This window comes from Mirounga leonina, unplaced genomic scaffold (assembly GCF_011800145.1).
Source record: "Mirounga leonina isolate KUSES-001 unplaced genomic scaffold, KU_Mleo_1.0 Mir_101609, whole genome shotgun sequence".
In the NCBI taxonomy this organism is placed as follows: Eukaryota; Metazoa; Chordata; class Mammalia; order Carnivora; family Phocidae; genus Mirounga; species Mirounga leonina.
The window spans coordinates 12597101-12619774 of NW_023270164.1; the positions used below are offsets into that span (position 1 = coordinate 12597101).

The 22674-nt window shown below is 53.4% G+C and overlaps 3 protein-coding genes across 15 annotated transcripts; 1 reads left to right on the forward strand and 2 right to left on the reverse strand.

Moving 5' to 3' along the window:
• Nucleotides 1-63: 63 nt before the first annotated feature.
• PQBP1 (polyglutamine binding protein 1) lies at nucleotides 64-4139 on the forward strand. Of its 9 annotated transcripts, none has more exons than XM_035004338.1 (8): nucleotides 71-210; nucleotides 476-513; nucleotides 624-723; nucleotides 2454-2565; nucleotides 2837-2949; nucleotides 3147-3431; nucleotides 3658-3721; nucleotides 3917-4139. In XM_035004338.1, the coding sequence occupies exons 3-8, from the start codon at nucleotides 657-659 to the stop codon at nucleotides 4071-4073; spliced, it is 798 nt and encodes a 265-aa protein (XP_034860229.1). In that variant the 5' UTR covers nucleotides 71-210; nucleotides 476-513; nucleotides 624-656; the 3' UTR covers nucleotides 4074-4139. The 9 variants fall into 9 exon arrangements, with proteins under 9 accessions (XP_034860242.1, XP_034860245.1, XP_034860243.1 ...); XM_035004348.1 differs by having other exon boundaries at nucleotides 476-509; XM_035004351.1 differs by lacking the exon at nucleotides 476-513 and having other exon boundaries at nucleotides 64-141.
• Nucleotides 4140-4199: 60 nt separating this feature from the next.
• Nucleotides 4200-13397, reverse strand: SLC35A2 (solute carrier family 35 member A2). 4 transcript variants are annotated; one of them, XM_035004294.1, is made up of 6 exons: nucleotides 13095-13391; nucleotides 11364-11546; nucleotides 7534-7685; nucleotides 5892-6622; nucleotides 4988-5095; nucleotides 4442-4514 (listed from the first exon to the last, which is right to left on the reverse strand). In XM_035004294.1, the coding sequence occupies exons 1-5, from the start codon at nucleotides 13183-13185 to the stop codon at nucleotides 5029-5031; spliced, it is 1224 nt and encodes a 407-aa protein (XP_034860185.1). In that variant the 5' UTR covers nucleotides 13186-13391; the 3' UTR covers nucleotides 4442-4514; nucleotides 4988-5028. The 4 variants fall into 4 exon arrangements, with proteins under 4 accessions (XP_034860200.1, XP_034860192.1, XP_034860185.1 ...); XM_035004309.1 differs by lacking the exon at nucleotides 4988-5095 and having other exon boundaries at nucleotides 4200-4514; nucleotides 5892-6032; nucleotides 13095-13397; XM_035004301.1 differs by lacking the exon at nucleotides 4988-5095 and having other exon boundaries at nucleotides 4202-4514; nucleotides 13095-13390.
• Nucleotides 13398-14549: 1152 nt separating this feature from the next.
• On the reverse strand, nucleotides 14550-22573 carry PIM2 (Pim-2 proto-oncogene, serine/threonine kinase). 2 transcript variants are annotated; one of them, XM_035004393.1, is made up of 6 exons: nucleotides 19565-22573; nucleotides 19321-19430; nucleotides 18512-18562; nucleotides 16431-16803; nucleotides 15772-15948; nucleotides 14550-15673 (listed from the first exon to the last, which is right to left on the reverse strand). In XM_035004393.1, the coding sequence occupies exons 1-6, from the start codon at nucleotides 19623-19625 to the stop codon at nucleotides 15510-15512; spliced, it is 936 nt and encodes a 311-aa protein (XP_034860284.1). In that variant the 5' UTR covers nucleotides 19626-22573; the 3' UTR covers nucleotides 14550-15509. The 2 variants fall into 2 exon arrangements, with proteins under 2 accessions (XP_034860284.1, XP_034860288.1); XM_035004397.1 differs by lacking the exon at nucleotides 15772-15948.
• Nucleotides 22574-22674: the final 101 nt, after the last annotated feature.

Here is a 22674-nt window from a genome sequence, read left to right on the forward strand (position 1 = left end):
GTCAGGCCAGGGCCACGCTCTCATTGGCCCCCCAGGTTTGCGTCAGCTGTACCGCAGCCTGAACGCCGGCCCAGTTCCTTCAAGCCTCGGGGAGGGAGGACCTCATTCTGTGCTTTGGGAGAGGGCAGTCGTGTGGTGCTGGTGAGCCTAGCTGCGACAAGGGAGGGGCGGCCGGTCTGACAGCCTTCCACTACTCGCGTGATTGCATTGGTAATGTCGGGGTGGGTGCATTTTTTGCAGCTGGAGGAGGTGCTGCACTCTGCTCCCCCCGTCCCAACGCATTGGTTCCTCCCACCCGGCAGTCTTTGGGGGACGTTGGGTGAGCCCATTCTTGGGCGCGGGGGAACTGAGCTTGGCCCCTTCGGCGGTGGGCGGAGCCTGGGCCCGGGAGGGGACCTGGGTCCTGGAACACCCAGTCTCGAGGCGGGTGTCGGTGGGAGTTTGGGTGGCATTGCACCTATCTTCCACCTTTTAGCGCGTCGGTTCCGTCCAGCCAGCTGTTGGTGCAGGTGGGTAAGTGGGGGTCCAGATGAGTATATGCTGGGAGGAGGCGCTTGATTTTTAGGATCGGGATTTGAATCCTCATTTGAGCTGGGTTTTTTGTGTGTGCGTGTGCCTGTCAGTCCGTCCGTCCCTAGGTCTGTCTGCTATCCACTATGCCGTTGCCTGTTGCGCTGCAGACCCGCTTGGCCAAGAGAGGCATCCTCAAACATCTGGAGCCCGGTGAGCGAGCTAAAAGCAGATGGGCCTACCATGTGCCAGCCTTGGCAGGCACTTTGTTGTTGATACCGCCACTCGATACCTAGCATGGGCCTATTGCGCACCAATCAGTGGGGTGGCGGACATTGTTAGCAATATGGCTTCCTGACATCCATTCCTACTGCGGGCGGGGGTGGGGGTGGGGAATACATATTTCGTGCTTAATATTGACAGCTAATGCCTTTTTTGGGGGGCCTATTGTATGCCACGTGCAATCCATCGAACAATCCCTGTAAGTGATTACAAAGTATCCTACGGTAAAGACAGCTTACATCTTCCCTGGACAGTAGCAGGATGCTGATACTTTGTTATTTACCCTAGTGATTACATTTTTTTTTAAAGATTTTATTTATATATTTGACAGAGAGAGATAGCGAGAGCAGGAACACAAGCAGCGGGAGTGGGAGAGGGAGAAGTAGGCTTCCCGCCCAACAGGGAGCCTGATGTGGGGCTCAATCCCAGGACCCTGGGATCATGACCTGAGCCGAAGGCAGACACTTAACGACTGAGCCACCCAGGTGCCCGTGATTACATTATTTTAGACCGACTGTGGTGCCAGGCATGATGCTAGTGATCTATACCTTATTGTTCACCGTATCAGTAGCTGACATGTATTTTGGGCCTGAGTGCTTGGCATACACATCATGGCTAATGGTAGAAGATAATGAAAGGATCTATCATTTATGCCTACTGGGCTGCTCCTGCTAATATTTACACCTCATTGTCAGTAAGTGGCATCTTTTTTTTTTTTTTTTGCATCTGTTTTGGGCTACAGTGTGCGAGGCACTGGAAAGTACATCTTATTTTCACCTCATTGATAAATGCCATCTGTTACAAGCTACTCTGTGCCACGCATAGATCTTGTGGTTAATAATACTGATAATGATCATCGATAATTTATTTTAAGCCTATTGAGTACTGGGCCCTGTGCTGATGGAATATACATCTTACTAACAATACTGATGATTATAGCTCACATCTACTTTGGGCCTATTGTGTGACAGGCAGTATGCTGTTGCTGACATATACATTTCATTGTTAGTTCTATCCACAGCTGAAATCTGTGGTAGGCCTACTGAGGGTCATGTACCAAGCTGACAACATACGCCTCTTTTATTTTACCAATAGTAACTGGCAGCTGCTGCAGGCCTGCTATGTGTCAGGCCTAGGACCTGAATGGATTCAGAGCAGTGTTTGGATATATCCCTTGCCATCCAGACTTGCTACTCAATAGACAGAATCAGAAACCCCGGATTTGCCAAGCTTGGGAGCTGAATAGATTTGGATGTATTTTCAGAACGACCCCTTACTGTTCAAACTCCTTTTATCCAAATAGATTTGGATAGCATGGTGTTGCATGCTTCCTGAATGCAGGAACTGGAGGCTACACTTGTTTTGATGAATCCTTGTCTAAATTCTGAAATCAGATAGGTCGGGGTAAGAGTATCAAATCTCAAATCTTATCCAAACCCAGAAACAGAAGAGATTTAGGTACATTTTTTGGCAAATCCCCGGATGATCAGACACTTGGATTTGGAATGTGATATTTGCCACAGTAGGTGAGACCTGATGCACTCCCCCCCCCACACACACACACGTGGTCCATGTGAATTTGAGTGTCTCTCCAGGCTCTGACCATAGGATGAGAATCCCTCTGGTCCTTACTGCTTTCCTCCACCCTGCTATTCTGCCAGAACCAGAGGAAGAGATCATTGCTGAGGACTACGATGATGACCCTGTGGACTATGAGGCCACCCGGTTGGAGGGCCTGCCACCAAGCTGGTACAAGGTGTTTGACCCTTCCTGGTGAGCCTGGGGAACTGGGGGGGGGGGAGCTGACGTCTGACTTCACCTTTCCTGTGCTGTCCCTGGCCTTGGGGTAAATGGGGAACATAGGGAAGAGGTCTGGGGGTCCTCCCTCCGGGGTCCTGACATGGGGCAGGTATAGTAGAGATTGGGGAGACAGGAGTTGAGGCTATAAGGAGAGGACATCTTAGCTGACACTCCTTCCCTCCCTCCTTCCCCCCCTTCCCCCCTCCTCTCTCCCCCTCCCTCCTTCCCTCCCACTGCCCCGCAGCGGGCTCCCTTACTACTGGAATGTGGACACAGACCTCGTGTCCTGGCTCTCCCCACACGACCCCAACTCTGTCGTTACCAAATCGGCCAAGAAGCTCAGGACCAGTAATGCAGGTGAGCCGGCAGATTGGAGGGCACCTCAAGTGGTTCTGCAGTTCTCAGAGAGGGGTCAGATAAATGATAGTGGGTCGGGGAAGAGGCAGGTGAGACAGGCAGGCCCAACCCCAGGCAAGGGGGGTTGTTGAAGGCAGAGGCTGCTGGGGGCCTGAGATGGGAGGAGGAAGGTCACTTCAAGGCTTTTGTGTCCCCAGATGCTGAGGAGAAGTCGGACCGGGGCCACGAGAAGTCGGACCGGGGCCACGAGAAGTCAGACCGGGGCCACGAGAAGTCGGACCGAGGCCACGAGAAGTCGGACCGGGGCCACGAGAAGTCGGACCGAGACCGAGAGCGTGGTTATGACAAAGTGGACAGAGAGAGAGAGCGGGACAGGGATCGGGACCGGGACCGGGGGTACGACAAGTCGGACCGGGAAGAGAGCAAGGAGCGGCGCCATCACCGCCGGGAAGAGCTGGCCCCCTACCCCAAGAGCAAGAAGGGTAAGCTGGGCAGCAGGGCCAGGACTGAGGCAGGTGAGGCGCCATGGGCATGCCATGTGGGGGAGACCCTCACTTTGCTCCCGCGATGGCTTGAATCCGCGGCCTGGGGCACGGTGCTGCGGGCCACACAGACATGCGCTCCATTTCTTCCTGGGATGGGGGAGTTTGGTGATCGGGGCTCCTCGTGCCTCTACCGAAAACCTCACTCTGCCACCTCCTTCCTCAGTGGCAAGCCGGAAGGATGAAGAGTTAGACCCCATGGACCCCAGCTCATACTCGGATGCACCTCGGTAAATGAGAACCCCTCACAAGCCCTTCTCTTTGCTCGTGACTCCCTTGCGCCGGTGACCATTCCTTTCCTCCTATTTCCTTCCCCCATGTGTCAGTTGTTGTAGTAGAGGGGAGGGGGGAGAGAGGGGAGTGCCTACCACATCCCATATTCTCAAGCCCTGACCCCTATTTCCTAACCTCCGTCTCACCCCCAGGGGCACATGGTCAACAGGACTCCCCAAGCGGAATGAGGCCAAGACGGGCGCAGACACGACAGCAGCGGGGCCCCTCTTCCAGCAGCGCCCCTACCCGTCCCCGGGGGCTGTGCTCCGGGCCAACGCTGAGGCCTCACGAACCAAGCAACAAGACTGAGCCTCCCCGCCATGCCACCCCCACCGCCCCCAGGGGTTTTTAATAAAAGCTTTTCGATGGATCGTGCCCATGAGGCCTGAGTGCTTCCTTCCCATGCGCTTTTGAGGCTTCCCAACCCAAGCCGGCAAGATACGAAACACATTTTATTTGCAAAAACTCACCTAAGAAAGTATGGGAGTGGCAAGGATATGGGGGCGACGCGGGCTGGAGGCCGAGATGGGTCCTATCCATGCCCTCATTACCAGAGTTTGGTTGTGTTCCCCTGTGTGGGAGCAGGGTGGGGGGGTGGGGGGGCCAGGTTGGGGGTTCAGTGTCTACCTCCCCCCACCCCTAATACTGATCAGAGTTTGGTCCTGGTTGGGCCAGGGCAAGAGGGGAGAAGGAGGCCAGGCCAGCGTCTTCAATCCCAGCAGCTACGAACCCTTCACCTTGGTGAGCAACCTGTGGTAGGAATGGGGAGGAAGAGAGAAACACAGACAGCTGGGGGGGAGGGGGGGCTGGCAGGCAGGCGTCCTGAGCAAGCGAGGGCGGCAGTTGTGAGGCTGGTAGTCCTGGGGTTAGTAACAGAGCCCACGCAGACAGTGAGTCCCCTGGGTCAGAAAGCTACACGTGGACTAAATAAATACAACATCTTTATTTGGCATTGGGTCTCCTGACATTTGTTCATTACAGTTCCTTAGAAAACAAACCAAAAAATCAGAACAACTTAATCAAAAATAAAGATCCAACGACCCTATTTACATAGAGCAAAGACAGCCCAGGCATCTCCCGCGCATGCGTGTGCGCACTCACAAATGCACGCATGCACACGCGCGTGCACACACACACATTCTGGGAGACAGTTAAGGGGTTAATAAGCTTTGGGGAGTGCAGGGGGCAGGTTCCACATTTCAGCGATTTTAAGGCACCCTCACCCTATCACAGAGTAAGGGTGCCTCATCCAGCCAGTGCATGATCAAGAGTGGTTGGCAGCTTTATCTTCCCTCTCGGGATGTCTCGGAAAAGAAGCCTGCATCCAGCATCTGACAGTGTCTTAGATTCATTGAGATTCAAGCCACTCAAGGACCTCTCCCACCTGCCCCCCCCCCGGCACCCCAGATCATTAATTATCTGATTATACCACAAATTCCCAAACCACTAAAAAACAGATGGCCCCTACCGCACCCTCCCCTGGAATGGGCTGATGCACAACCCCTCCTCTGGAACGGGCTGATGCACATCTCAGCTCCCGCCCCTGCCTCTCTCCTGGGGGGTGCCCACAAGAGGCCCATTTCCAAGGGTCTCCTGTCAGGGAAGCTGCCCCAAGGCCACACACACAAAAAGACCGGAGCTGCTAATGCGATCCATTGTGGTTGTGAGGGAGGCCAGAAGGCCTCAAGCTACAGGAAGCTGAACCCCACAGGCGTCCGTCACTAAAAGAGCTGTAGGATTTTTGTCCAATTTGTCCTTACAAAGGTGGAGGGACTGCTGGGAGGGGCCCTCCCAGGCATGGAAGACAGGACACCTCCAGCTGAGGGCAGGCAGGCAGGCAAAGAAAGGCCTTGAATGACAATACCGCCAGCCCAGCCCCCAGAGGGGTTGACTGCGGCAGAGGAGGCAGCTCTCAAAGCCCCCTCCAGGGGAGGGGGGCTCAGTCTGCCAGGAGGGGTTCCGGTGACACCCCTCCAGAAGTCTCTGCGACCTGGGAGAAAACACTCTTCCAATTCCAGAGGAGCCAGGCAGTGGCAGCTTAGGTCCCTGCAGATGCCCAACACCCTCCACCCAGCCCCCCTCCCTGTTGCTCCCCCCCCCCCCAGCCCTCACTTCACCAGCACTGACTTGGGCAGAAAGGGCTCCGTGCTGAGGTCTCCGCGATGGGAAGACAGCTTCGGGGGCGGCGGCTGCCCCGGCGGCTGCTGGTGAGGGCAGGGCCCCGAGGCGGAGGCGGAGGCAGGGGCTTTGGCGGCACCTCGGGGCAGACTGTAGAGGTAGACGGCACCGATGACCAGCCCAGCACCCAGGGCGAACAACGGGTCCACGTGGAAGCCGAAGAGGCGGACGGAGGCAACAGTGGACAGCACGATGGACAGGGAGGTGGCGAAGCCCTTGAGGATGTTGTCGGCGTACTTAACGACAACAGCCACCAGCAGCCCGCCAAAGGCCTGGTTGAGCACCACGCCCCAGACGGCCGGCGTGTACCCGAAAAAGAAGCCGCGGCGGGCCACAGCGGTGCCCTCGGCCCACCAGAGCCCCACCAGGCCCAGCGCCGTGCCAAAGAGGCCCAGCTGCAGGTTGCGCAGCCACACGGAGCCCGAGCTGCCCTTGAGGATCTTCTCGAAGTAGACGCCCGCGAAGCCCGAGGACAGACATGAGGCCACGACGGCAGCTAGGCCTGCCCCGGGGTTCTGATCCAGTGGCCGAGGGCCCCCGCCGCCAGCTTGCTGTGCCTGGACGATGGCGACACCCGTGAAGAGGAGCAGCAGGGAGGCCCACTGCAGCCGGGAGAGGCTGCGGTTCAGCATGAGCACGGAGAACAGCGCCGTGGTCAGGATCTTCAGCTGGTACGTCACCTGCATGCGTATGCAGGTGGGAGGCACTAAGGGCTGTTCCCCGCCGCCCTCCCCCATGCGCCCGGTTGGAAGGACAGGGCGGGGCAGGTGACCATAAAGCTACCCAGCCCTTGGCCACCGACTGGCAGGCCGCCAAACAGCCCTGCGGTGCCTCCCAGAAAGTCCACAGCTCCGCAAGGAAGTCCCGGGCCACACCCAAGCCCGCGTCCCAACCCCATTTTCCGGCTGTGTGATGAAGAACAAAGCACCTGCCCCGTCTCGGCCCAGACATCACCATCTGTAAATATAGCTGTTGTCTGTGAACCAGCTCATGCAGCAGGTGAGTGAACGAGTGACAGGCTCTCTGACGAGGGCGGGGGGGGGGGTCCTTGATAAATAGGTGCTGATGCAAGCAAATCAGCCATGATGATACCGTCGGCAAACATTGACACAGTGTCCGCTGTGAGCACGGCACACGAATCTATTCTCTCAGGGCTCGCGCAGATGAAGTGGGCGCTATTGTAACATCCGATGGGAAGATGGGGAAACTAAGGCACAGAGAGGTGAACTGACTTGCCAGAGATCACCCAGCTGGGAAGTAGCAGAGGTGGGATTTGGACCCAGGGAGCCTGGCCCCAGAATCCAGGCTCTTTAACCGTTTTCCAAGGCTGCCTGCAAACAGCCAAAGGCCCACCTATTGCCAACCAAGGGATCTTCCTGGGTATTATTATTTCTTTCAGCCGTCCCAGCATCCTGGTGAGGAGGCAATCCCATTCCCAATTCTCACAGATGAAGAAAGTGAGGTCGAGGGAGAGCCAAGGACATTTCAAAGGTGACACAAAGCCCCAGCTCTCTGCAGCCCTCCCTCGTCAGCCTCCTACCTCCCTGACCCCAGCTGACCCCTCTGAGGCCACAGTGGGCATGGGGCTCACCTGGAAAGTGGCAGCCGGCAGGTTGGAGATGGCAACATACTGGAGGTTATTCTGCAAGGTGTAGATGAGAGAGGGCACCGCGAGCTTGAGCGTGTCCACATACTGCACCAGGACAGCCTCGTGGAGGAAGAGCGCCAGGTGTTTCACGTTACCTGGGGTGTATTGGGGGGTGGGGTGGAGGACAGCCCTCTTTAGCACTGAAGATCCTCTGAGGGCCAGGACTGGGCCCGGTCCTGTGTCTCCCCACCACGCTCTGACTTCCTGAGGGCTCGAATGAGGCCTGTGCTCTCAGTTTCCCCACATCTCCAGCAGTCCTCTTGGCTACCAGTTTCATGGACACAAAAAAATCGTCCTTAGCTCTGCGGCTGAGGCTCACAGACCGTATTCACTCAGCTTACATTCAGGGCAAGCACTCAATACCCGTCTATCCAATGAAATCGTCAGCATGAACTAGCTTGTGAAGTAGAGGCCTTAGGAGTATGAATGCAAGGCTGCTGACCAGAGGGGACGTTTGAAACTCGACTTTGACACTCCTCCTAGCTCCTTACTGGCCCTCGAGCTGCCTGAGGGCAGGGGCCATCTCCCACTCTGTCCGCCAGACAAACAATGACAGTGACACACTGATGTAGCCGCCCTCGCCACAGGGAAGAGTGGAAGCTGGACTAGTCAGCAGCCAAGTCTGGTTGGGACCTGCTCCCACCAATACACTGATGTAGCCGCCCTCGCCACAGGGAAGAGTGGAAGCTGGACTAGTCAGCAGCCAAGTCTGGTTGGGACCTGCTCCCACCAATACACTCCTGCTCCTGGAGAGTTAAGGCCTCTGCAAAGCTCACCGCACTTTTTTGCAGTTCACCTTCTCTGTGAAAACCCCCACAACTCTGCACAAGGTTATCACAGGGACCTCGTGCTGAGGGCTCGTTCGCAAAACCCCGTCCTGGCCCTTCACGGCCTCAATCCTGGGAGTAATTACCAATCTCGAACCCCTAGCCCCAATTCTCTGGGCCCAGGGGTTTGGGTGTTGGACATTTTCCAGGCATCAGAAAAGTAACATGGTAGATCGAGCACATCCTTTACGTAACATGCCCACACACAGGGGGCTGCGCACCATAACCACACATATTCGTATCTCTGCGGCGACTTGTGTAAATGTTCACACCAAATGAGAAAAATTAAAAAAAAAAACACCACAGATATACAAATAGCCCTACATCGCGGCAGGCCAAGTTTTACCACAAAACTGATTTAAGGGAAAAAAAACATGGGGGAGGGGTTGAAATTGTAGATCTGAGGTGAAGGCCTGCGGTTAAGGCTGTGGCTCTTTGTTTCTCCCCATTTAAAATATCAGCCCCCCAAGGGCAGGATCAGCCCCATGAGGGCAGGATGCAGCCTGCCCAGCTAGCACAGTCACCTCCATAGCCAGGGCAGGGCCTGCCACAGTGAGCACCTGAAGTGTCTCACAATCAACTGAGAACAGAGCAGATGGGGGGCGGGGGGGGGGGAGGACAGAGCAGATGATGGACCTTGAGGGCATTATGCCAAGTGAAAGAAGTTAGACCAAGAAAGACAAATGATTTCACGGACTCCTGGAATCTAAAAAACAAAACAAACAAACAACAAAAACAGACACAGACTCATAGACTCCTAGAGAACTGGTAGTTGCTGGAGGGGAGGGGAGTAGGAGAAGGGCGAAATAGGCGAAGGGGGTTACAAGGTACAAAGTTCCAGTTATAAAAATAAGTAAGTCACAGGGATGAAAAGTACAGCACAGGGAGGGGCGTCTGGGTGGCTCAGTCGTTAAGCGTCTGCCTTCGGCTCAGGTCATGATCCCAGGGTCCTGGGATCGAGCCCCGCGTCGGGCTCCCTGCTCCGCGGGAAACCTGCTTCTCCCTCTCCTATTCCCCCTGCTTGTATTCCCTCTCTCGCTGTGTCTCTCTCTGTCAAATAAATAAATAAAATCTTTAAAAAAAAAAAAAAGTACAGCACAGGGAATACAGCCAATAATATGGTAATAGCTTTGTATGGTGACAGATGGTGACTGCGCTTATCATGGTGAGCACTGTGTAATGTAGAGAATTGTTGAATCAGTATGTTGTACACCTGAAACTAAGATAACATTACAGTTGACCAGTGAACAGCACAGGAGTTGGGGCACCAACCCCCCACACAGTTAAAAATCTGCAAAGAATTTTTGATTCCCTGAACCCCCAAACTTAACTCCTAATAGCCTACTGTTGGCTGGAAGTCTTACTGAGAACATAGAACATTTTCTATGTTATATGTATTATATACTGTATTATTACATTAAAGTAAACTAGAAAAAAGAAAATCATAAGGAAAATACATTTTCAATACTATATTTGTTAGAAAAAAGAAATCTGCATCTAAGTGGGCCTGCACAGCTCAAACCCGTGTTGTTCAAGGGTTAACTGTGTATGTCAACTATACTTCAACTTAAAAAAAAACAGAAAGAACAGAACAGGTGGGTTCCCAAACTGCTGCCTCCCAGGGCCCTGGCACTAATGAGTGGGCAAGATTGTTTTCTTCAGTGTAAATACTGAGAGCAGAGCTAGAACATACATCTGTATCCTTTACACAGGCAAGGCCTTTATTTTTTTAAAGCTTTATTTACTTACTAGAGTGTGCGTGCACACAAGCAGGGGGAGGGGCAGAGGGAAAGGGAGAAAATCTCAAGGCAACTCCCCACTGCTGAGCACAGAGCCCAATGCGGGGCTTGATCTCATGACTTGAGCTGAAATCAAGAGTCAGATGCTTAACTGACTGAGCCACCTGGGCGCCCCGGCAAGGCCTTTATAGAGAAACAATTGGCGGCAACGTTTTAAAGCAGGCCTTTAGGGAGGTGTTTAAATTAGTAGATAAATCCAACTTCTAGGAAATACAGAGGGTAGAACATGTTAAATGATACAAGGAGGCAGCCAGCAAAATCCAGGCTGTCCCAAGTCTCCAAGACAAACGACCTGCTCTCTTCAAGAAATTAACTGCAGATCACAAAGAGCTGGAGGAGAACCCTGAGGTTAACAGACCTAGAAGACATCAACCAATTGCAAGGCACTGACCTTATATAAACCCGACTGAAACAAATTCTTTAAAACTTTTATGATATTTGAAAAACCATTATAAGTGTGAACACTTGACTGGATATTTGATTATTTTATTAACTTTAAAAAATTATGGTTCATTTTTTGATGTATGATTTTTAGATATTGCAATTATTTTTTTTAATGTACCAAAATACTTATTTCAGATAGTAAGGTGGGGGGCGGGGTTACTTCAAAACACTACTTACTTCATGTGGGACACACTGCAGTATAATAAGGCAGGGAGTGAGTAGGTAGGCAGACATGTAGATTGGCAGTGAGTGGATAATCACTGATGCTGTTTAATGGCAGAGGGGCCATGAGTTGACAACTGATGAATCTGGGTGATGGGTACACGAACATTTTATTATTTTGTTATTCTCTCCGGGTTTGTATATGCTTAAAATGATCCATAATGCAAAGTTAAAGGGAAATAAATGAACCACCCTGTAAGGGTCACCTGCTACCTTATGGGCACAGACTATTTCACTCCTACAGTCCACACATGCCAGCTTCCAAGGCATTAGGGGTTTAAGAGTGTGGCTGCGGCTACTCATAGCTGAAGGGACCAGGCAGATTAGCTGCACTTACACACTCCCCAGGTGGTTGCAGACACAGTGATACAGTGCTATTCCCCCAGCAAACCCTCCATGTGGGCCTGGGTGTACACGCCCGCACGCGCCCATGCCCAGTCCCGTCACTGCCCCCAGTGCATGCTCCCTTGCTGGCTCATACCCCTCTTCTGTGCGAAGAGCAGCAGCAGGCAGGTGAGACCTTTGAGCACTTCGGCCATGACCACAGCAGTGGTGGCAAAGAAGCGGTCCCCAGGCAGTGTGCGGGCGTAGCGGATGCTGAGGATGAGGGAGGCATTCTGGACCACCAGCACGGCTAGGGATATGTATTTGAGGCGCCGGTGAGCTGTGGGAAATGGAATGAGCAAGGCGGAAGAACGGGTCAGAAGCTGCTGGGGCACAGCCACACCACCACCTTCCCCCTCACTCCTTTCTTAACCAGGACCCTCCTAGCCACTGCCACTTCCTCCCTCTGCCTCCCTGTCCTGACTCCAAGGAGGGTCTGACTCCCAGCTACTTCTACTGCCTCAACAGGCAGGACGAGCCACAAAGGAGGAAGTGGGCCTCACCCTGTCCAGCCCATACCCGGAATCCTTACTGAGGTATCAGGAAATGGCTGGAGCAGGTGCTGGGACACACTCGGCCCCCTCTCTGCCTCCCGTGTGTGTGAAGCAACTCACCCCAAGACAGAATACCAACCACATTCTCAACATTTATTGAGTGCTAACCATCTACCTATCACTGGGGTAAAGGATTTATGTGGATTACATCAGCAGACCCCTATGTTGCTCTGATCTCTGAGTGAGCTACAAGGATTCCATTATGTGGGTGAGCAAACCGAAGATTTATATGAAATGATGCTTCTATTTAATGAGGGGTTGTCCTACGTCAAGAATGATACCTCAATACAGGGAATGAAACCACTATATAAGGCATGTCCACCCCCTAAAGAACGTACTCTCTCCCATCTAAGGTATTAGTCCATCCCCTCACACTAAGAATGGTCTCTCCAACTCCTACCTTCTGTGACCACCAGAGTCCCTCTGACACAGAATGGTTTCACAAACTTAAGAAATAACTCCTCTACAGTCCCTAGGATTGAACCCCGTATAATAAATGGTTACTGCACCAAGAATGGTCTGCTTCCCTCGAGGACATAAGGAAATATTTCCCTATACTTCACATGGTCCAGTCATCCTCCCACCACCGCACCTTCCCTACCTCCAGCCAAGGAATCATTCCTTGTTCTACTCACACTCACAACGAACTCTCCCCGCTATAAAGAAGGGCCCTGCACCCTTAGAACGTCTTTTCTCTGCCATGTAAGGAAGGACCCTCCCACTCCAACATACAATGAACTCTACCACCATTAGGAAGGGACCCCCAGGACGGTCCTATCTCCTTATAACGGACATCCTAACCCTCAAAATGGACCCTCTAAGTCGGGTAAGGAAGGACCCGCCCCACCCTAATTCACAATACCCCCTATTCCTTTATAAGGAAGAAACCACCACCCTCAGAACAGCCTCTCTCTTCTATAAGGAAGAACTTTCCCACCCTCAGAATGCTCTCTCCCTTCTCTAAGGACGGACCCCCCACACACTCAGAATGGTCTTAGCCTCCCCCCAGAGGCAATAACCCCCCAGACTCAGAATGATCTCCACTCTCCATATGCGGAAGGGGACCCCCATCACCCTCAGAATGGTCTCTTCCCCGCCTTCCAACACACTCACAGTGGGCCGTTCCGTCCTCCCTCCCCCACCCCCCGCCACACACACATAGATTGGTCCATACGGGATGCTCCCTCTCGCTTGAGGGAGGAAACTTCCTGACCCCCCTCAAGCGATCCCGACCCTCGCCCGGCCGCCGTCTGCTCGGCCACGGCCTGTCTCACCCGCATTCGCGGTTCCAGGCTCCAGCGCCCCCGCGGAGACCGCCCCTGGCCCAGCCGCCGCGGTGGAACCGCCAGACCCAACCGCTGCCATGTTGGCATCTGCCTGGTCCGTCCCCTCGGCAACAGCAGGGCACTTCCGTGTCCGTCACTTCCGCTTCCGGGCCTCCGGGGTGGGAGTGGAGCGAGTGAGGGGCTGGCCAGAGCCGCGGCTTTCCCGGTCTGCTCCCGGACAGTGAACCTAAGACCGCAGCCTTGGGATTTCCAGATTCGGTCAGGATGGGGAGACCCAACACGCGGCCGACTCAGCCTCTTGCTGTCTCCACAGAGCCTCATTGGTTCATTCCCGTTACTAGACCCGCCCTCGTCTTCATTGATCCCGCTTTCCAGATCACCCGCCCATAGTGTGTCCTTGTCTAATTGGTTCAGCTGATCCTCTTCTATCTCGGCTCTTCATTGGCACCTTCTACAGATGATCCCGCCCTTTCCGCACCCAAACTCCTGGGTACCTTCGTGATTGGACTGAAGTTCCTCTTTACCCCCACCTCCCGGCGAGGCCCCGCCCCCTGGAGAGCCCGCAGGCGTCTGGGAGGTAAAGGAGACGGGGGGGGGGGGCAGGCGAGGGGCAGGCTGGTAACCTAGCTGTTGAAAGCGGAGCAGTTAGCCCACACGAGTGAGAAGGTGCTGGAGAGGTGAGACTGAGAGTAGGGAGGTTAAGCGAGTCCCTATTGAGGAGGGAAAGGAGTACGAAGGGGCCAGGTAAGCCACCAGATGAGAGGCTTTCAGGTTAGCTTTGTGAAAGCGGGGCAAGAGAGGGTACAGCTGAGGTTAGGGTGGGTACGTCAGGAGGTGAGGAATGAGAGATGAGAGGGATGAGCAAGAGAGCAAGGGAGAGGTGAAAAAAGGTAGGGGCCAAAGGTAAGTAGGTGTGACTTACACCCTGGATGTTATTAGGAAACCTGGAAGGGCTGGGAAGGTTTCCGTCAGTGCCCAACCCCGGCCCCTCCCTCACCCCGTGCCCTGAAAGGCCTTTTCTCCCATGGGAGAAGAGCTTTATTTCCTCCAACGGGGTTGGGGGAGACATTTTTCTCTGGCCGAGCAAGCCCTCTGACTGGGGATATGTCCCAAACATCTTCAGTGTCTATAGTATCTCCAACGGAGCCCTTCTGCACATCCTGGGAGGTATGTAAGAGCTGGAATGGGGGAAATCAAATTTTTCTTTGTGATCCTGCATAGACGAACCCATAAAAGAGCTTTAGGACAATATCACAGGGCTAAAGCTTTCCGAGAGCAGAGGAGCGATCCAGCCCACCTCCCTCTTGGCTCAGCATACAGTAAATGCTCCATCATTGCCTCACTGCATCTACAAATGGCCAGTTGCTTCTGATTCTATTATATTTATCAAATAATGTGTTTCCTTGCTTCATCTACAAGTGGCCAGTCGCTTCTGATTCTATAACATTTATTAAATAGTGGGTTTCCACACATGGCTTTTTTAAATAATCCAGGCAGGGGGAGAAGGAAGAGGAGGACACAGTTGGAGCTCCCCTCCCACCAATACATAAGTATTTACATTTCAGCAACTGGACAATCCTGGCTCAGAAGGAGGCAGCAAGAATCCGAAAAAGATGGAGGGGGGGGGCCCAGGAGAACAAACAACAAGAATGATTTCCCCCACCCCATCCCCCAAAAAACCATCCACCCCATCCTAGCGGACTCTGGTGGTGTCCATCTCCCATTCCTTCCCAAATCATGGAAGTAGGGTTCTCCTCACCAGAATAAGAGCACTTGGGATAACAGAGTAGGGTCCCCTCACCAAAAAATAAAAATAAAAAATAAAAATAAAATAATAATAATAAAAAATAATTAAAAAAAAAAGTCTTGGGATAACAATAGGGCATTACCTCCCCCAGAATAAGCAACCCTGGGCTGAGGTAGGCAAGCAGCTTCACTGAATATAGGACCCTGGGCTAGGAAAAAGGGTCCTTTTGCTAAAATAAGAGCTGCTGGGGCATTGGAAGGAAAGCACCCTTGCCCAAGTGAGAGCATTTGAACTAAGTGTGTGTGGTGGTAGCAGGAGGTGCCAGTGTAGGGGTTACAACTCATCAGAATAAGAGTCCTGGGGCTCAGAATGGAAGGAACTTCAACCAAATAAACACCCTTAGCAAAATGAGAAATAAGGAAGTTCCTCCCGCCCTCCAGAATAAGAGACCATAAGTTCTGGGAGGAAGGCTCCTTAGCAGGATTGGGATGGGGAGTGGGCAGACTTCACTTATGTCTCTTGACCCCTGATCCCCAATCTCTGACCCTAGTAACACTGGATTTTTAATGACCTGTATAACCAGGTCAACAGATGTCCATCTATCCCTGTGGCATGCCATGGGACGGCTATTCCAACTAGCAGGGGCCTGGCTAGGACTAGGGCAGCAGGGACCAGGCCAAAGGGGTAGGACCCCCCTTGGGGGCATTCAGGGGTGCATCCTCAGCTGGTGTCTGCATCCAGGGGTCCAGCAGTATCTCCTCCAGTGAGGGTCGGGCAGAGGGTTTGGGGGCCAGGCACCGGCGGATTAGGGCACAGCAGTCTGCAGATCAGAAGCACACAGAAGATTAGCAGTCAACTGGGGACACTAGTCCCTGGGTAGGATGGAGTCCACTGAGCTAGGACTGGTGAAGGCCTCACCTGGGGACACATGGGCAGGGAAGTGGAGCTCAGCCTCCAGAATCTCCTGGTCCCTCTCGAAGGGAATGTCCCCACACACCATGTCATAGAGGAGGATACCCAGCGACCAGACAGTGGCTGGGAGTGCGTGGTACTGGTGACGAGAGATCCACTCTGGGGGGCTGTACACCCTTGTCCCTGCACATAAGCCAGAGATTAGACCACTCTCGGATAATGCCGTTCTCCCACATCCCCTCCCCAGGAAGTATGGTCCCCTCACCAGAATTAAGAGAACACACTACCTGAGTAGGGTCCCCTAACCACAAGAGTTCTTTAAATATAACAGCAGAGTCTCATCATCAGAAAAAGAACAGTTAAGGTAACAGCAGAGTGGCCTCAACAGAATAAAAGCACTTAAAAGTAACAGTAGGATCCCTTTACCAGACAGAAAAGGAATACTCAGGATAATAACACAATCCCCTCACCAGGTCTGGGCACTGTCAGAAGATGGACTTTAGCAGAGGACAAGGCTTGAGAGTCCCCAATATTAAAACTCAAGAACCTTATAAAGGTGCAATATAGATCAAGGAGCACAGACCACCACAGCCTAGAGGTCAAAGATCAGGGGACTATAACGATAAAAGGTAACCCACCCCCATTGAGATTTAGCGAAGACTTACCATCAAAATCAGTATAGGGTTCATCATGAAGCAGGGCACCGGAACCAAAATCAATGAGTTTGGCACAGCCCCGGCGGAGATCCATCAGGATGTTCTCATCCTTGATGTCACGATGGACAACTCCACGAGCGTGGCAGTGCCGAACAGCTGCCACTACCTGGGCAAACAGGCAGCGGCTCCGGCCCTCGCCTAATGGGCCCTGCTCTGTGATGTAGTCAAAGAGATCCTGGGCAGGCAACGGCCGTTCGAGGACCAGCATGAAGCCTTCTGGTGTCTCAAACCAGTCAAGCAGGCGGATCACACCAGGGTGCCCACCGCCTGCACCCACCTTCCATAGCAATGCGACTTCTAGTGGGCATGTGGCTGAGTCTGACTGTGGGGGGAGGGGGAGAGAAAAGAGAACAAAGACGTCAGGCCAGCAGCTCTGAGGCTGACTTCTCGCCTGAACTTAAATCATAGCCCCTCAGCCTCCTGACTGTGTGGCCTTCAGCAACCCACTTCCGTCCCTGAGCCTCAGTTTCCTCATCTTAAGGGCTCAAACACAGCCACTGAAACATGGTTTGAGCCACTATGCCTATACACATCTGGCATATTGTAGGAGCTCAGTGAATATTTCAGTAAATGAAAGTCCGTTTAAGGAAAAAAAAAAAAGGCCTTCTTGAGGCACCTAGGTGGCTCAGTCGGTTGAGCATCCGACTCTGGGTTTCAGCTCAGGTCCTGATCTCATGGGTCGTGGGATCAAGCCCCACGTCGGGCTCCAAGCTCAGCCAGGAGGGAGTCTGCTTGAGATGCTCTCTCTCTCTCTCTGCCCCTCCCCCCGACTCTCGCGTGCGCATGCACTCATGCTGTCTCTGAAATGAATAAATAAAATCTTTTTAAAAAAAGACCTTCTGCTGAAGAAGCAACTGATGAACACTATTATGTAATAGTGTATCTTTTGTTCACTGGCATCTCAGAACAGATTAGAACAGTGCCTTACATACAGTGGGTGCTCAATAAATGTGTGTTAAATAGTTGAAAGCACTTTATAGCACAGTCTGGCACAGAGTCAGCACGCAATAAATACTGTTATTGTATAATGGTTTGTCTGTTTTGTTCACTGACTATAACAGTGCCTGGTAACAGGGTAGGGCTTAATACATATTTATTAAATAGGTAAAAGCAATTAGTAGAAAAGGACCTGGCACAAAATGAGCTCTCAATAAATGTGATATTTTGCCAAATGCCTAAAATTCTGCCTGGCACATAGTAGGTGCTCAATATACATTTGTTAAGTAGCTGAAAGTGATTAATTGCAAAGGAACAAAGTAAGAACTCAATAATACTATGTGATGTTTTGTCTGTCACTAAACATCTAGAACTGTGTTGAACTCAAGTACTCAGTGGGACTTGGAACACAGTAAACTTTGATGATGAAGCAAAGCCTGAGACACACAGTGCTCAATAAAAGGCATAAATGCTTGGCCACAGAAGCCGCTCCACGCTAGAAGCCCGGTGCGGGCTCATGGACAGCCAGAATCCGCCTTCCTGCCTGAGGTGGGGCCCTCTCCCGGCCAGTCCGCTGACTAGCACAGCCGCAGACAGGTTTTCTCACGGTGATGAAAATTTCGCTACTGCGCAGGCGCAACTTCTCCCTCCGGGTCCCACAGCCTGCGCAGGCGCAGTCTCCCCCAGAGTCCTCCAGGGGGCGCTCCCACACCTACAACTTGCCCAGACCCGCCCTGTTGTCCGTTAGCGTTCTAACGGCCGAAGAGAAGCAGCCACCGTCACCATGGCAACCAGTGACCTATGCCCCTCTTTCCCCACCAGCATGCCCTGCGGGCAGCCCCTGAGGCAGTGTTTGGAGGGAGGAGGAGAAAGGAGGGTTGGAGGAGGAGAATCCAGGGCCCTAGGGGAGCTGGGGTGAGTCAGAACTGTATGGAGGTGTGGATGTCACCACAGGGGAGTAAACACAGGCTGGTAGGAGTGTTCTCCTCACCGTTACAGGGCCCAGGGAATCATACAAGCCCCAGAAAGGCAAGGGGGTAGAGTCCATCTTTCAGAGATGGCGTCGCCAGGTCAGGGACTCCAAAGATACTCACCAAGGGGGACCAGCCCAGCACACGATTCCGGGGGATCACTTTGATGGCCACCTGGAGAAGAGAGCTGAGGTGAGGGGGCCAGCAGACGACCCCCACACCCCTCCCAGTCTTGACCCTCACCCTAGTCTTTCTGGTGCCAACCTCGCTACACCACAACCCAAAATGAGCTGGAGCTTCTCCCCTGCCCTCCAAGTCCCCAGAACCAAGTTCACCTCTCCCATCATCCTTGGCCCTGGGTTCTCTCTTCTCAGGCTTCAGGACCCCTCACTCCAGATCCTGGGCTCTGAATTTCCTAATACCCCAAGCCCTCAATCTTCCCATCCAGCTCCAAGACACCCCAACTCTGTACTGGGGTCCTGGTCCTAAGGACTCCACGCTGGACATCTGCCCTCGAAATCCCCCAAATCTCAGCTCTGGGTCTCTACCTTCCCACACAGATACACATCCCCTGGATCCCAGGGTCTAGAGTCCTCACGACCCCCACTCCTCAGTCTCACTCCCTGGACCTCCAGCATCCCTGCCCTGAAACCTCCTCCCCCCCCCACATACCCACCTGGATCGCCACACACACAAACAAGCGCGCGCACGTGCGCGCGCTCCGGCACCCCCACCAACCCGGATCCTGGTCCTCATGACCCTACCACGCACACATTGTCGGCTCATCCCCTGGTCAATCAGCATCCCAGCCTCGGGACTCCCGCCCCCGCCACACGCACACACAACACACACGCACACACGCGCGCGCACGCACACACACACGCACACACACACACCACCCCTGACCCACCCAAGACCCTCGTGGTTGGTACCTGGAGTCGGTCTGTGACGCGATGTCCTGCGAAGACGGTACCAAAGCCCCCCTTACCAAGGAGGGGGCCGAGTCGGTACTCGGCCTCGAACGCTTCGCGATCTTTGCCTCCTACGCAGGCGGAGGCGAGGAAGTCAGGGTGGCTGCGTGCTGAGCCCGGCCGCGACCCCTTCCCCCCTCCCCCCGCAGCGCCCTCAACCACTTCAGCCCGCCCGGCCTAGTCGCGGTAGGGGAGCCTCGCTCACCTGGCGGCGGCGTGGGGGTCACGGGGGCCACAGGGAGCCCTTGCAGAGGCTTAGTCAACATGGAGGTGGTGCTGCGCAGATTGAGCCCGCTGAGCCCGCAGGGCGTGGATGCCCGGGGTAGCGAGGCTGGGGAGCCAGGACTTGGGGGCGCCAGGGTGGAAGGCAAAGAAGCTGATGGCCCCAAAGCGCCCGCAAAACAGCGCAACGTTAAGATTCGACGCGCGCGCCAGCCCCAACGCTACTGAGCCGGGGCACGCGCCTCCCGAGAGAGTCGCCCCGGGCGACAGCCCCGCCCACTTGGCTTTGATCAATCCGGACGCGGCACCTGCTGTACCCCAGCCAATCGGAGCCAATCCTTATTTGCATACCACCCTCAACGCTTCAAGTACCCCCTCATGCAAATACATGCCCGGATCTTCCGCGGGGGCCGGGCCCGCATGCAAATGTGGGGGGCGCGCGCGCGAAGAGGAAACCGGTTCTGGGAATCCCTTTGCAGCAACCGCATTTGTTTTGGTTGTTGCGCGGGGTTGTTTTTATATATGTGTGTGTATGTGTATATATAGATATAAACTTAAAAAAATAACCGCACCGCCTCCTTTCCTAGGAAGTTGGTTTGCAGCCGCTGCTTCGAGATTAGCGCGGAGATAATGCCAGGCCGGGCTTCTAAGAATCGGGGCCTGTGGCTACCCAGGACCCTGTCTCCAAAGAGTGCTCCTCACCCAGGACGAGAGCCCTCTAGGCGACCAGCGGCCTCTGCCCCAAAACTGAAACCGGGGATCCTGGAAGAACCTTTCCAGCTTCCAGGGATGGATAACCCCCCTACCACTGCGGGAGACAGCGTTCCCACGCCCTGAGGCAGAGGCCTGTGGGGTGTTTTGGAGCCCTTAACCTGGACAGACCTGGCTAGGTCTGGCCGCGAGCCTAGTCAGCACATCTAGAATCTGGAATGGCAGAGGGTAGTGGATCTCGGGTGGTGGTGGTGGGGGGGTGCTAGCGAGCCAGAGTGATGGTGGCTTGGGGGTATGCTTCCCCAATGAGAGACAGGGATGGAAAGGGCTCAGACAGGTGGTAAAACACCCTCCAACGCAAATTTGGGAAAAATAGTCGATCCTCACGCCGCAGGAAGACAGAGATGCACTCGACACAGAAGTTCCATGTGATATACGCAAAACCTATAGTCAGACACATTCATGTAAACTTGTCCTAGACACACATGCAGACATCTACTGTCACAGACTGACATCCACAGTCAGGCAGCCATGCTGCCAGTTATGTCCCGGAATGACACCCAGAGAAACACTGTTACAGAAAGACAGGCACTCCAGAGAGATTCACATGGACCGACGTTGCCATGTGACAATGACACAGAAATGTCTTGTCAGACACACCACCAGAACTTGTCACAAAGACACTGGCACCATCAGACATGCACTGTCAGAGGAAGACTTGTACTGTCCCAGAAATGAGAGACCTTGAGTCTGTCACAGGAAGACACACAGATGCTCCAGACACACACAAGTACTGCTCCAAAGGCAGACATACTTATGCGACAGAGCCACAGATAGGCAGTGTCACAAAACAGATGTGGATAGACACGCCCCCCCCACACCAGCAAACATGCAGCGTTGTCACTGAAACTGTCCAGAAATAGCTACCCAGAATCTGTCACAGGAATACAAACGGACATCCACCCCATCAGAAAGAAACCACAGATGCTCTGTCACAGACAGACCCACGCAGACATGCACTTGTCTCAGAAACAGACATAAACTGTCAGAGAGAGAGTCCCACACTCAGTCACCATCTGACACACCTGGAAACAAGCCCTCATCACACACACTAGACACTGCAAGGTGCATGTGAAGATTTGAACTCACCAAAGTCAAACGCACACACACATACGCGCACACACACAAGACAACACCCAAAAAGCAAATACACACATGTACGCTCCCTTATTCATCCAGTATTTATTAGGGGTCTACTGTAAGCCTGCCAGGCCCCAGCAAGGGTGCAGATATTAGAAATACACAGATTAAGTCAGGCATCACAGCCCTTGCCCGGGAAGTGAATCACAGAGTTATTGGGGAAGGAGTAAAGACATTATCTGTGGATAGAGGTGAGAATATGGATGGGGTCACACAGGGCTTCTCGGAAGGTGGACACTCTACCCATCTTGAAAGACAAGGTTGGGGGCTCAGGACCGGGGAAGGGCAAATTCCAGGCAGAGGCCAGTGAAATTGGACAGGGTAGCAAGAAGAGGTAGGCAGGGGCCAAACAGTGTAAAGAACTCAACATAAGGTAAATAAATACTATCTGCTAACATTTGGGCTCTCAGAACATGCCAGGCACCAGGCCATCAGACATTATTTGACCACGTGCATTCTCTCTCAATGCTCACAACCAGAGAGAGCGTGAGGTAGTAGACATTAATCACTCCTGTCGTACACATGGTGGGACCCCTGAAACTCAGCCTGTGATTTGACCGAGGTCACAAAGCTAGAAAAAGCCAGAGTGGGTTCCAAACCAACTCTCTAACATGTGCACGCTTGACCAGTGGATTCCACAGACACCCCACAAGATGGCCACTCAACCAGCCATGCCTTCACCGGCAGCGCTGGGCATGCATCCTTCCACAGGGGCCCCACTGGTGAGGCACAGCAAAATACACTCTTGACAAGACCCGGGGGCCTGCCATCCTTCTCTGCTGTGGCTTTACCCCAAGGAAAGGCAGGGGTATGGGTGTCAGACGACTGAGAACATGAAAAAGAAAGGGTTTAACCATTCCGTAGTTAAACCAGGGAAGCCCCTCCAGTCAATTCCACTAAACTTACGTTGATACGAAGCATCTGTTGTGCCTTTCCAAAGCATTTCTGCATCAAAAATCACAAGGAAAGAGCAAACGTATATAGGGAAGGAGGCAGGCAGAAAAGTTGCAAGTTCAGTTCCAGCCCTGAAGCTTTAGTCCTCCACTCCCACCACACCCCAGGGCACAGGGCGGGCAGGCTACGTGTGCCAGTAAGATGGAGCTTACTTGGTGGGAACAGGTCCCGAAGTTGATTTAGTAAGCAGTGATTCAAAGATGAACAAACTCTGGGCCCACACACAGA

What these genes read in the sequence shown, in the direction of transcription:
- PIM2 (XM_035004393.1), bottom strand. Translation starts at nt 19,625, where the DNA reads ATGTTGACTAAGCCTCTGCAAGGGCTCCCTGTGGCCCCCGTGACCCCC. An exon ending in GACCCCCACGCCGCCGCCAG is followed by an intron (nt 19,431 to 19,564) that starts GTGAGCGAGGCT and finishes CCGCCTGCGTAG; the next exon opens with GAGGCAAAGATCGCGAAGCG. An exon ending in TGCTGGGCTGGTCCCCCTTG is followed by an intron (nt 16,804 to 18,511) that starts GTGAGTATCTTT and finishes CTCCCCCCACAG; the next exon opens with TCAGACTCAGCCACATGCCC.
- PQBP1 (XM_035004351.1), top strand. Translation starts at nt 657, where the DNA reads ATGCCGTTGCCTGTTGCGCTGCAGACCCGCTTGGCCAAGAGAGGCATC. An exon ending in AAGGTGTTTGACCCTTCCTG is followed by an intron (nt 2,566 to 2,836) that starts GTGAGCCTGGGG and finishes ACTGCCCCGCAG; the next exon opens with CGGGCTCCCTTACTACTGGA. An exon ending in CTACCCCAAGAGCAAGAAGG is followed by an intron (nt 3,432 to 3,657) that starts GTAAGCTGGGCA and finishes CTCCTTCCTCAG; the next exon opens with TGGCAAGCCGGAAGGATGAA.
- SLC35A2 (XM_035004294.1), bottom strand. Translation starts at nt 13,185, where the DNA reads ATGGCAGCGGTTGGGTCTGGCGGTTCCACCGCGGCGGCTGGGCCAGGG. An exon ending in GCCTGGAACCGCGAATGCGG is followed by an intron (nt 11,547 to 13,094) that starts GTGAGACAGGCC and finishes CATTTCCCACAG; the next exon opens with CTCACCGGCGCCTCAAATAC. An exon ending in GCTCTTCGCACAGAAGAGGG is followed by an intron (nt 7,686 to 11,363) that starts GTATGAGCCAGC and finishes AATACACCCCAG; the next exon opens with GTAACGTGAAACACCTGGCG.